This window comes from Tetranychus urticae, chromosome 2 (genome assembly GCF_039701765.1).
Source record: "Tetranychus urticae isolate SD_2017Ah chromosome 2, NJAU_TeUrti_SD_1.0, whole genome shotgun sequence".
In the NCBI taxonomy this organism is placed as follows: domain Eukaryota; kingdom Metazoa; phylum Arthropoda; class Arachnida; order Trombidiformes; family Tetranychidae; genus Tetranychus; species Tetranychus urticae.
In genome coordinates, this window is record NC_142959.1 from 28,620,328 (window position 1) to 28,631,561 (window position 11,234).

Consider the following 11,234-nt stretch of genomic DNA (forward strand, 5'->3'; position numbering starts at 1 on the left):
ATACCCATTCATATGACTAAAACCGAGATGACGGCTAATCTTCTTAAAACTGGTTTTGAGAAACATTCATGACCAAAGAGTATCTTTAAAAGTGATCTTAGTTTAGTCTTTGCTACACACGAGAAGTGATCTACTTTTGCTCCACCATATTTGTGCTTAAATTGAAATTTTGAAATTCATCTTTTAAATTAACTCATTTTTAATTTGTACCAAAGATATATTTTTTAGAAGTGAAATGAATCAAGAGAATAGTAATTCTGATAAAAGTAAGTTTCGTTTGTATTTTGATTCAGTTTTTTAATGTGTTCTTTGTTTTGTTTAGTTACAATAAAAGTAAGGCATTCGGATGAGGATTATCATGAGATTACAATTGATTGGTCAAATGAAAGTTTTGATTACAGGAAACAATTGTTCCATCAGGTAAGTCAAAAGAAAAGAAAAGAAAGTCAATATTTTCTAATTCATCTTATATTTGTTTTTATAGCTATCTGCATACACAGGAGTACTGAATGAACAACAAGAGTGTGTAAAAGTGGACAATGTAAATGGCAAACACAGTCTGGTAAACCTCGAATTCAGAAATGGGTAAGATTATTGTAGTTAACTTTCATTAGGTTTTCTTAAGATTTAATTTATTTTCATCGATTCTTCAGGATGCTAGTTGAATTGAGTTTGGCTTTGAGATTTGATACCAAAGAGTCTGCAATGAAATATTTTCAAGATGGCGATTGTTTCCTAATTGAAACGATAATGAATGTAAATGGATGGGGTTATGGTATAAGTTGTAAGCATCGATTGGTGCATCGTGATTTGGCTAATGAATCTGGATGTAACCCAGAATATTGCCAATATTTGGGTAGACGATCTTTTACCAGGAAAATTTCAGAGATCATAAAAGCAGAATACTCGCAACCCATTCTGGATCCAATGGATAGACAAGCAAGAAGAGAGAGGAATACCGTCAGGGAAAATTTGCATTTTGATCATTATCAGGAGATGAAGAGCATGGCAGACGCTCATTCCGTGCCAGACTGTAAATTGAAACTCTTTTTAAAGACAGAGGAGGATAGAAAGAAAGCAAGAGAAATGGCGGGATCGGAGTTTGATCAATGAAAGAGTCATCGTTTTGTAAAAAAATCGTAATGTAACTCTTTAGCTCTAGTACTCTATTAGCTCGTTTTTCACTGAGAAGGTGAATTACATATTGTATTGCATGAAATTCAAAATAAAGATAAACAATAAATATCTCATTTTGAACATATAAATGATTAAAGTTGTTTTATTAATTCCTGTTGTGGTTAAATTTGGTTTTGAATACAAAAAACTGCAAAAGATGTGCGCCTTATCTTGGGAGGAGCCAAGTAAACAGCTGATTTTTCAGTCATTGTTTTCCATGTTGCTGTGTTTTGCAATTGACAATTCATCTAATTTTATATTACACTTATTTAAGGTGTTGAATAACGAAGATATTTAACTTAGTTACTGTCAGGTATGTAAATCAAGTCTATTTAATGTCTCATTTTTTGTCTTTCAATGTTTTATGCGTTTTGCCATATTTTATATGTTGTATTGCTTGTTTTTATTGTTATCCTTACAGAAAATGGGTGATTCAAGTTCTTCTGAAAGTCTGGCTATTGTGATTAAATGGGCTAAACAAGAGATTTCATTGGAACAGGAGTGTTTACAACCTGATGATACAGTTGAACATCTAAAGAATGTGATATACCATAAAACTGGGGTCCAACCATCTAGGCAAAAGTTATTTGGATTAAAGTATAAGGGCAAACCAGCTGAAGACGATGTTAAATTAGGTGAACTTAATTTGAAACCTGGCACCAAATTAATGATGATTGGAAGTACTGAAGATGCTATACAAGATGTTGCCTCATGTGTTCCAAATAATGAGGTTATTAACGACCTGGACATACCTGAAGAATGTATTATCCCTGTTAGCCAAAGGCAAGAGTTTTTGGCAAAAATTGAAAAACGAGTTAGAGAGTACAAAATAACTGTATTCAATCCATCTCGTGAAGGAAAAAAATTACTCGTTTTAGATATTGATTACACTTTATATGGTAAATATATGATTACTTACGATACGTTCTGCTAACTTATTCTTTTCATTTTTACCACTATTTTAGATCATCGATCCACTGCAGAACATGTTTCACAATTGATGCGTCCATATTTACATGAGTTTCTAACATCAGCTTATGAAGACTATGATATCGTTATCTGGTGTAAGTCCTCAAATTACTAGATTATCGATCTTTTCTGTCATTATTTAATGATTTTCTTTTGTCTTGATAGCTGCAACCTCAATGAAATGGATCGAAATCAAAATGAGAGAAATGGGTGTTCATCCTAATCCAAATTTCAAAATAATGTTCTTCCTCGATTCAGGTGCTATGATTAACATTGTCTCACCTGATTATGGACTTCTTAATGTAAGTTTCATGATTTTTTCCACTCTGCTTATACTTATGCTTTGGATAAAAAATAAATCTTTACCTCTTTCAACTTAGGTCAAACCTTTAGGAGTGATCTGGGGAAAATTTCCACAATATAATTCAAAGAATACAATAATGTTTGATGACATTCGACGAAATTTCTTAATGAATCCTCAGAATGGACTACACATTGCACCTTTCAAGGAAGCATACAAAAATCGTCATAAAGATAAAGAACTTTTATATTTATCTCGTTACCTTAAACATATTGCAAAATTGAAAGATTTATCATCACTTAATCATAAACATTGGTATCGAAAAGTTCCAAGGGATTGAAAACCGGGCCCATCAAATGTTGTGAATGTTCGTTCTATGGAATGGAGATACCAAAGAGGAACATTTCAACAAGATTTTCCAACTTAAATGAATGATCTGCCACAAAGTAATGATTTCAATGCTATTGTCTATGCTGTTTTTATGAAAAATTTATTTACTCAAAATTGCTTTACCGTGAAAAAAGTCCAATCTTATTCGAAGAAATGAACAATAAATCGATAAGATCATAAAATCATATGAAAATTTCATTTTTTTAGAAATACTCGTGTTATTTTTATTTAATTTTTATACAAGCTTCATTCATTTTCTTTGTAGATGTGTTTGATTAGTTGAGTTTTGTAGATTTTCATCGTGCATCGTGATGGAACTAAGCAAACTGAATGTAATCCGAAACATTGCCATTATTTGGTTAGAAGACCTTTTAAAAGAAAAATTTCATAGCTCAAAAAAGCAGACCAATTGCAACCCATTCTGGATCCAATGGTTAATAGACAAACAGAACAGGAGAGGCGGTTTGGTCCAGCTGGTTTGGAACGAGCACATTCATGACTGAACTCGAAACTCTAATCTTAAAACTGGTATTGAGAAACATGGAAAAAGAGTCTCTTTATAAGTGATCTTAGTTTAGTCTTTTGTTACACACGAGAAGTGATCTACTTTTGCTCCACCATATTTGTGCTTCATCTTCAGTTAAAATTTTGTAATTCTGCTTCTAAATTAACTTATTTTACTTTTATTATACTTATCAAAGATATATTTTTTTGAAGTGAAATGAATCAAGAGAATAGTAATTCTGATAAAAGTAAGTTTCGTTTGTATTTTGATTCAGATTTTAAATGTGTTCTTTGTTTTGTTTAGTTACAATAAAAGTAAGGCATTCGGATGAGGATTATCATGACATTACAATTGATTGGTCAAATGAAAGTTTTGATTACAGGAAACAATTGTTCCATCAGGTAAGTCAAAAGAAAAGAAAAGAAAGTCAATATTTTCTAATTCATCTTATATTTGTTTTTTAGCTATCTGCATACACAGGCATACCGATTAAACAACAATCTGATGTACACGTGGTTAATGTAAATCCTCATCGCAACGCCGATATGCTAAATGCTGAACACGACGAAACAGGGTAACATTATTTTTCAATAAAATTTTTAATTAACTTTATGAAAGTGCGCTAATTGAAATTTAATTTCTTCACATCGATTCTTCAGATTTTTTAACGCTCGTTACGCTTGGCAATACGATACCAAAGAGCTTGCAATGAGCGCTTTTCATGATGGCGATTGTTTTCTACTTGAAACGAGAATGCATGTAGATGATATAGTTCCTGGTATAAGTTGCTCGTATCAATTGGTGCATCGTGATGTGGCTAATGAATCTGGATGTAACCTTCAATATTGCCATTATTTGGGTAGACGATCTTTTACTAGCAAAATTTCAGAGATCATAAAAGCAGACCAATCGCAACCCATTCTGGATCCAATGGTCAATGGACAAACAGAAGAGGAAAGGAAACGCATCAGATTAGCTTTGTATGATGATCATCTCAGGGAGATAATCAGCAATGCAGACGCTCATTCTGTCCCACAAGACTGTGAAATAAAGTACCAAGCTAAGAGTGCTTCTCGATACCTGGATTATAAATAATAATTGTTCTCGTTACCGTGGTTAACCTTAATTTCTTTGTATTTTTCATTTTGTCTCAAAATTGATTGCTTTACCGTGCAAAAATCCAATCTTATTCAATGGAAGAAATGAGCAATAAATCGATAAGATCATAAAATCATATTTAATATGAAAATTTTGGCCTTTATTAATTTTTAACTCGTGAATTAGTAACCTTTGTTTACTCTACTCAAGAAGACTTGTCAAAATGACTCTAAAACTGTTTGGACTATTCATATGACTAAACTCGCAATGACAGCTAATCTTCTTAAAAACTGGTTTTGAGAAACATTCATGGCCAAAGAGTCTCTTTAAAAGTGATCTTAGTTTAGTCTTTGCAACACACGAGAAGTGATCTACTTTTGCTCTACCATTTTTGTGTTTAAATTGAAAATTTGAAATTCATCTTCTAAATTCACTTATTTTTAATTTGTACCAAAGATATATTTTTTAGAAGTGAAATGAATCAAGAGAATAGTAATTCTGATAAAAGTAAGTTTCGTTTGTATTTTGATTCAGTTTTTAAATGTGTTCTTTGTTTTGTTTAGTTACAATAAAAATAAGGCATTCGGATGAGTATTATCATGAGATTACAATTGATTGGTCAAATGAAAGTTTTGATTACAGGAAACAATTGTTCCATCAGGTAAGTCAGAAGAAAAGAAAAGAAAGGTGATATTTTTTAATTCATCTTATATTTGTTTTTATAGCTATCTGCATACACAGGCATACCGATTAAACAACAAATGTCTTTATTTGTGCGCAATGAACAACCTCGTTTGGGTGTCGAACTGGTAAATACCGAATGGTACAATTATTGTAAAATAAAATTGCTATTTAACTTTATGTTAGCGCTCTATTAAAATTTAATTTCTTTTCATGATTATATAGCGCTGATTGGAATACACGATTGGTTACCAAAGAGCATGCAATGAGTGTTTTTCAAGATGGCGATTGTTTTCTTCTTGAAACATTAATGTATAAAAATGGTGCTCCTAATATAAGTTGTGTGTATCGATTGGTCCATCGTGATGTAGCTACTGAATTTGGATGTAACCTAGACTATTGCCATTATTTGTGTAGACGATCTTTTTCTAGAAGAATTTCAGAGATCATAAAAGCATACCAATCGCAGCACATTCTGGATCCAATGGCTCATGGACAAACAGAAGAGGAAAGGCAACGCAGCAAAGAGGCTGTGTATGATGATCATTACAGGGAGATAATGAGCATTGTACACGCTCATCCTGCCCCATATAACTGTATAATAAGGGATCTTGCCTTTTCTATTTCAAAACAAGACGTTGAAGTAAAGTTCCAAATTTATATTGCTTCTCGACGGGATCCTAATAAGTACGAAGCGTTAAAGTGGTTGGAATATAATAAGTATTAATACTTGTAGTCGTTATCGTAGTTAACTTAAATTTCGTTGTATTTTTCATTTTGTCTCAAAATTGATTGCTTTACCGTGAACAAATCCAATCTTATTCAATGGAAGAAATGAACAATAAATCGATAAGATCATAAAATGATATTTAATCATATGAAAATTTCATTTTCTTAGAAATACTTGTTATTTTTATTTTATTTTTATACAAGTTTCAATCATTTGCTTTGTAGATGGTGATAACTTTGCAATCATTTGACACATTTATTTATATAAATAATTTTCTTTCTCTCGTTCGATTTTTGCTCTAAAATAACAGAACACCGAAAACTTAAATAGTCAACTTTTCCTTAAACCATGATTCCTTTTGAAATCTCTCAATCTTTTAATAAGATGAAAAGAGAAGTGGAGAGAGAAGAAGAAAAAGAGGAAAGTTTAGAAATAAAACAACAGTCTTATTGAATAAGTATTACCAAAATTATTTTGCTCAATGAAGTTTTTTTTCTATATCCAAATGATCAATTTTGAATCCAATGTGGTTTTAATTAAGAGTGTTTAGTTTTGTTTCCTCGATTGATTAGGATACGAAGCACAAATTGACCATTGGTTTACCATTTATCCATTCTTGTGTTCAAAATTTCTTTCGCTGTTTGGTGAAAAATACTTATGTTTATAATTGTGTATCACACTAGGTAATAGCATTCATAACATTTTACATTACATCTTTTCTAAGAAGTTTTCAACTTTCGCTGCTACAGACTTGGATTTTGTGTTTTGGTGTTTTCCAATTTAATGCGATTCTGAATAACAATTTGTTTCATCTACAACTGGATGTTTTGCCATCGATCAGAAGATGAAGGTCAACCGTATTCTTTTCATCATTTAGAGTTTGGTGTACAACAGCACAAAATTAAACTTAGAAAGCTCAGAGATTATCAACTCTTTTTCAATGGCCATTGATTTTACCTTTTTTTGCGCACCCATTAGTGGGTTTAGAGAGAAGGGAAAGAGAGAAGAAATGATGAAAACTTGAAACAATAATAAAACATGGCCGAAAAGTAGAGCTTTGAAAGTCCCTTGGCACAACTTTCTTTGATTATTGTTTGATAATTGTTGTTGTTGGTGTCTTCATGATTTGGATCGCCTGTTTAATTTATTTTGTCAGTTAATTTATCCTCGGGACATTTTGCGAAAATGCCTCCATCTTGTCCAATTTTACTTTGGTTTTCACTTGATTTGTCTGGATTTCATTTACCAGGTTCATTTTTTACAGAATGTTTAATTTCTAGATTGCCACTTATTGGACTTCTCTTAAACAGTATGTCTTTTAGATTTACATGAACATTAACTTTGTCTTTCCGAGCAAGTGGCACAGAGTTGTAACAAAACCTGAGAATAAAAAGAGAAAGAAAAGTTAGTTAAATTAAGTTTGATATTAGTTGGTTTTCACTTCAAACCTTTTAAAAGCCTCAATTTCTTTCTCGGTTTCATCTAATTCATCATTTTCAAGATCAATGTCTTTGGGCCTGAATACTTCATCTAAAAGAAATCAATAAAAGATTAGAAAAATGAGATTAAATATTAGATTTGAAAATTTTAACGTTCAGTTTCAATGTGAATTTGATGTAATTTATATACCTGGAGACAGAATATCATCTGAAATATTCTTATTACGACTCTTATTTTCTCGTTTATCACGTCTTTTACTATTTTTTGGTGTCGATGAGAGTGTCTCTTCAATTAATTGATGAGGCGAGTTATGAGTAGCTAAGTTTAGACAATTTCTCTTATCACTAGATGGAATTGATTCTTTCAATCTGTCCTGGTGTGGTTTTTTATTTGAAGCATTATTTATACCGGAACTTTGACTAAATTTCTGCCCATTTTTACTTCTAAATGATACTGTTGTCGAAGGATTGACACAGTGATCTGAGATATCATTAGAAGTGGTTGATGACGATGTTTTTGTTGCAGATGAGGAGGATGATCTCGATGGCGATGAGGATATTGTTGTTGTTGTTGTTGATGATGAGGCTGATGTTGTTAATGACAGTGTTAATGATGATTTTGATGTTGTTTCTAATTTTGCAGTTGTGGCTATGCTTGGTGCTAGAGGAGGTGGAGATGATGGTGTTCTAGAAGGATAAAGGGTTGTTGATGTAGATGAGGCCACCTTTGAAATACTCGTCGTCGTTCTTGAAGTCGATGAATTATTTGTCGAATTAGATACATTGATGGAACAATGAGACGGACTTCTTTCATGATTAACTCTACAAAAAAATAAAAGAATGAGAAAAGATAAATTTTAGTAGTTATTTGAAACATTAACCTTGGATAAAACTCAACTAGCCATCACCAAGTCCAGACAAAACAACTGTGAATAATACGCTCCATTGATGAGCTATTTATTAACACAGCAGGTTATATTAGATTTACTTTATTATTACAGCGCGTGTACAGGAAAACCAGTAAAAGTTATTAACGGCCTTTAAAAGAATTTTCATCGATTCAATGAACTTGAAATTAGTTGTGAAAACATGTTAAATGGAAACAAAAACTAGCGAAGAGAAAAGATAAAGATATGAATACAAAAAGTAAAGAGAGAGCTAGAGTGTAAAGTAAATTTCAAAATTGAAAGTCTCGCAAAATAGTAAACATTTGTATGGAAAATGCTTTACAACAAATCTCGTTAGATAAATGACAAAGTACACTTTATGTAACTGTAATATTTGGGAATCAACGACACTATTGTGAGAATGTTGGGTGATGGCTGGATGGTCACCGGGTTTATGAGAAAAAGAATAATGGCAAAAAAATTGGTGAACAATTAACAATGATGATTATTGAAGTAACTTACAGTGAGGTTGGCGTTGATGATGAGCAACGAACATGATTATGCCTCTCTTGAGAAATTTGGTGCGTTGCTTGTTGGCCTTCATGTGAATCAGTAGAGGCAAATTCAGTATGAATAATCTGATTCTTGTCACTTTTTGTCTCATCTCCATTTCGTCTTTTTTCTTCTTTCGTCTTTTTTATATTAGAAGATGAAATAGAGTGATTACAAGCCACCTTATGATCACTGGCAATGGTAGCTGATGTGTTGCGATAGCTGTTGTGATCGATTTGATTGCTATGTTTTCTTTCTTTTGTCCTTTCAACATGTGGACTGAGATTATGACTACCTGATGGTGTCGATAAGTCGAAAATTGCTTGAGTTGACTTATCTTCTTTTGAGGCATTGGAATAATTATCTTTGTGATTATTAACTTTATCGGATGTTGGTTCACTTAAATTACACTTTAACACATTTGTCTTTGAATCCGCTTGATTAGGATTGCTTGTTTCGCTATCAACACTCGAATTCATAATATTTAATGATGAGGAGGACTTCTTGTCTTTTTGTTTTTCCTTCTTCTTTTTCTGCTTTTCTTTTTTCTTTTTAGTTTTACCTGGTTTATTAGCGTCTCGATTGGTTGTTCCTTCAATGTAGTTTAAGAGCTCCTCTAAATCTCGATTATCCTCTTTTCCAACCACTTCTTTGCGTTTATCATTACCGATAGCACTAACATTAGAACGATTTTCACATCTTCCTCTTTCCGCTTTTCTCTTATTTAATCGCGATCTAAGTCGCTCTCTCATTTCATTGTAATTCCTTGATGTCGGGGCAACTGCTGGCATGCCATGTCCAAAAACTTCACAATAGCAACAGTCACAAACTCTTCCTCCATCCACCCTTTGATTATTGCTGGTTGATGTTGAGGTAGTTGAACTCTATAGAGTATGAATGAAAATTGAGAAGAAAAGAAAAGATAATTAAGTTTAAATCAGTGAAGTTTTCCAATTGAAGGAATGGGTGTAAAGGAACATTTTTGTGGGTACACCTAATCTTGTTGCCTATGTAACATGCTACAGAATTACACTTGATCATAAGGATGTTGATGCGAGGCAAGGGAGGATAAAAAGCATAATAGCAAGTGAAGAGAATAGATGAGGGAGAGAGTTTGAGAGAAGCATGCAGACAATGGATTGAAGCTCTGATGTAACAAGGTTAAATCGGTTGACAAAAGAATAATCACATCAATCCAACGAACAAATCTCGGTGAAAAGTCAGAAAAGAGGTCAGAGGATCATCTTTTCTTTCCCTCATCCTGCACTTAGACTTGTTAAATAGCTGATGCTGTTCCTTCCCCATAGCTTTTTTTTGGTAGGAAAACATACCTGATCCGAGCAAGATTCATCATCGTCGTCATCGTCATCGTCTTCTACTTCATCATCATCATACTCCTCTTCTTCTTCATCATCCTCAAAATAAACATTGTCAGCTTCATGTCCACTGGCCACAGCCATTTGAGTTGAATTCCGGGTTCTGAAAGATGAAGACAAAAACAAGAAGAAAGAATGTTGTGTTAAAAGGTGCTATTATCAAAATAAGCAATCATAATTACTCACCGAACAAGTGTTTTTCCGCAGAAAAATTGAAATTGGCCTAAACTTTGATAATCAGGCTGCGGCTAAAAAAAATAATTATTAAAATGATAAACAACTCAAGTAAAATAAACAGCACTCTGAATTTCAATTCCAACTTCTCTACTTACTTGTTAGCGGCATCTAACGGTTGTATTATTATCCAACTCAATTTATGAGTAAATCAACCACCAGATGACACTCAACTACTTGAAACACAAATGTCTACCAATAATGAAAACTTTTCATTGAAAAGGATTGTGTTCAGTCAAAATTATTTTAATGTTCATTTTCTGAGCGTTTGAAAAACTAGGATCAAAATTGAAATGGGCAAACAAGTGGTTTGGCCACAACCGCATCGGTCGCATCTGGTTGAAAGTTTTCAGGTTACATCTCGTTGAAATATTGAAATAAAAAAATGAAATTGTGAGATAAAATGAAAAACAATGTAAATTGTAAAAGTTTAAGGAAGAGATGTTTTAAGACAATATTTCCTTAGTTTGGCATTATTAGAGACCAATCAATATATTGATTAAACAATGAATAGAAGCTGTAATCGATATTTATTTAGTTGATTCAGATTTCCTTCTTTTGATGCCCTAATGAACAATCTATTGAACAGACCATTTGTAATGTTTAATTGAACCAGGAATTGTTTTTTTCTGCTGGTTACCTTTTTTCCGGTTTACTCTCTTCTTTTTATCACACATAATTGACTCAAGTGGTAAATAATATTCAATTGTTATAATTATAAACCAGGGAATTAGGTAGCATTTGTAAAATGCTTTGATTTTATTACCAGAAGTTGAATAATTAAATCGCTTCTTTCATGTTTACAGTGACCAGTTGGTGAAAAGAGATGCTAATCAAGTTGCATTAAAGTTATATTTGATTGATTTGTTTGAATGGGCAAGAAAAATATTCATGAA

General features: G+C 32.4%; 5 protein-coding genes across 10 annotated transcripts; 4 read left to right on the forward strand and 1 right to left on the reverse strand.

Moving 5' to 3' along the window:
• Positions 1–8: 8 nt before the first annotated feature.
• LOC107368019 (uncharacterized) lies at positions 9–1,221 on the forward strand. The gene is made up of 4 exons (XM_015935795.3): positions 9–266; positions 323–420; positions 485–585; positions 654–1,221. The coding sequence occupies exons 1-4, from the start codon at positions 236–238 to the stop codon at positions 1,111–1,113; spliced, it is 690 nt and encodes a 229-aa protein (XP_015791281.1). The 5' UTR covers positions 9–235; the 3' UTR covers positions 1,114–1,221.
• Positions 1,222–1,393: 172 nt separating this feature from the next.
• Positions 1,394–3,018, forward strand: Ublcp1 (Ubiquitin-like domain-containing C-terminal domain phosphatase 1). Its single transcript, XM_015935794.3, has 5 exons — positions 1,394–1,489; positions 1,598–2,075; positions 2,142–2,240; positions 2,311–2,447; positions 2,526–3,018. Exons 2-5 carry the CDS (start codon positions 1,601–1,603, stop codon positions 2,784–2,786), a joined length of 972 nt encoding a protein of 323 aa, XP_015791280.1. The 5' UTR covers positions 1,394–1,489; positions 1,598–1,600; the 3' UTR covers positions 2,787–3,018.
• Positions 3,019–3,311: 293 nt separating this feature from the next.
• On the forward strand, positions 3,312–4,590 carry LOC107368049 (uncharacterized). The gene is made up of 4 exons (XM_015935833.3): positions 3,312–3,588; positions 3,645–3,742; positions 3,806–3,915; positions 4,001–4,590. The coding sequence occupies exons 1-4, from the start codon at positions 3,558–3,560 to the stop codon at positions 4,434–4,436; spliced, it is 675 nt and encodes a 224-aa protein (XP_015791319.2). The 5' UTR covers positions 3,312–3,557; the 3' UTR covers positions 4,437–4,590.
• Positions 4,591–4,769: 179 nt separating this feature from the next.
• LOC107368048 (uncharacterized) lies at positions 4,770–6,004 on the forward strand. Of its 3 annotated transcripts, none has more exons than XM_015935831.3 (4): positions 4,770–4,946; positions 5,003–5,100; positions 5,165–5,248; positions 5,346–5,465. In XM_015935831.3, the coding sequence occupies exons 1-4, from the start codon at positions 4,916–4,918 to the stop codon at positions 5,349–5,351; spliced, it is 219 nt and encodes a 72-aa protein (XP_015791317.2). In that variant the 5' UTR covers positions 4,770–4,915; the 3' UTR covers positions 5,352–5,465. The 3 variants fall into 3 exon arrangements, with proteins under 3 accessions (XP_015791317.2, XP_015791316.1, XP_089123910.1); XM_015935830.3 differs by having other exon boundaries at positions 4,776–4,946; positions 5,165–5,262; positions 5,346–6,004; XM_089267784.1 differs by lacking the exon at positions 4,770–4,946 and having other exon boundaries at positions 5,058–5,100; positions 5,346–6,004.
• Positions 5,971–10,386, reverse strand: LOC107368031 (uncharacterized). 4 transcript variants are annotated; one of them, XR_016198857.1, is made up of 8 exons: positions 10,291–10,386; positions 10,060–10,207; positions 8,699–9,612; positions 7,480–8,111; positions 7,299–7,380; positions 6,563–7,230; positions 6,315–6,487; positions 5,971–6,223 (listed from the first exon to the last, which is right to left on the reverse strand). XR_016198857.1 is itself a non-coding variant. In XM_015935811.3 (6 exons), the coding sequence occupies exons 2-6, from the start codon at positions 10,186–10,188 to the stop codon at positions 7,089–7,091; spliced, it is 1,899 nt and encodes a 632-aa protein (XP_015791297.1). In that variant the 5' UTR covers positions 10,189–10,207; positions 10,291–10,386; the 3' UTR covers positions 5,971–7,088. The 4 variants fall into 4 exon arrangements, 1 of the variants encoding a protein (XP_015791297.1); XR_001570044.3 differs by having other exon boundaries at positions 5,971–6,487; XR_016198856.1 differs by having other exon boundaries at positions 6,315–7,230.
• Between the last annotated feature and the right edge of the window lie 848 nt (positions 10,387–11,234).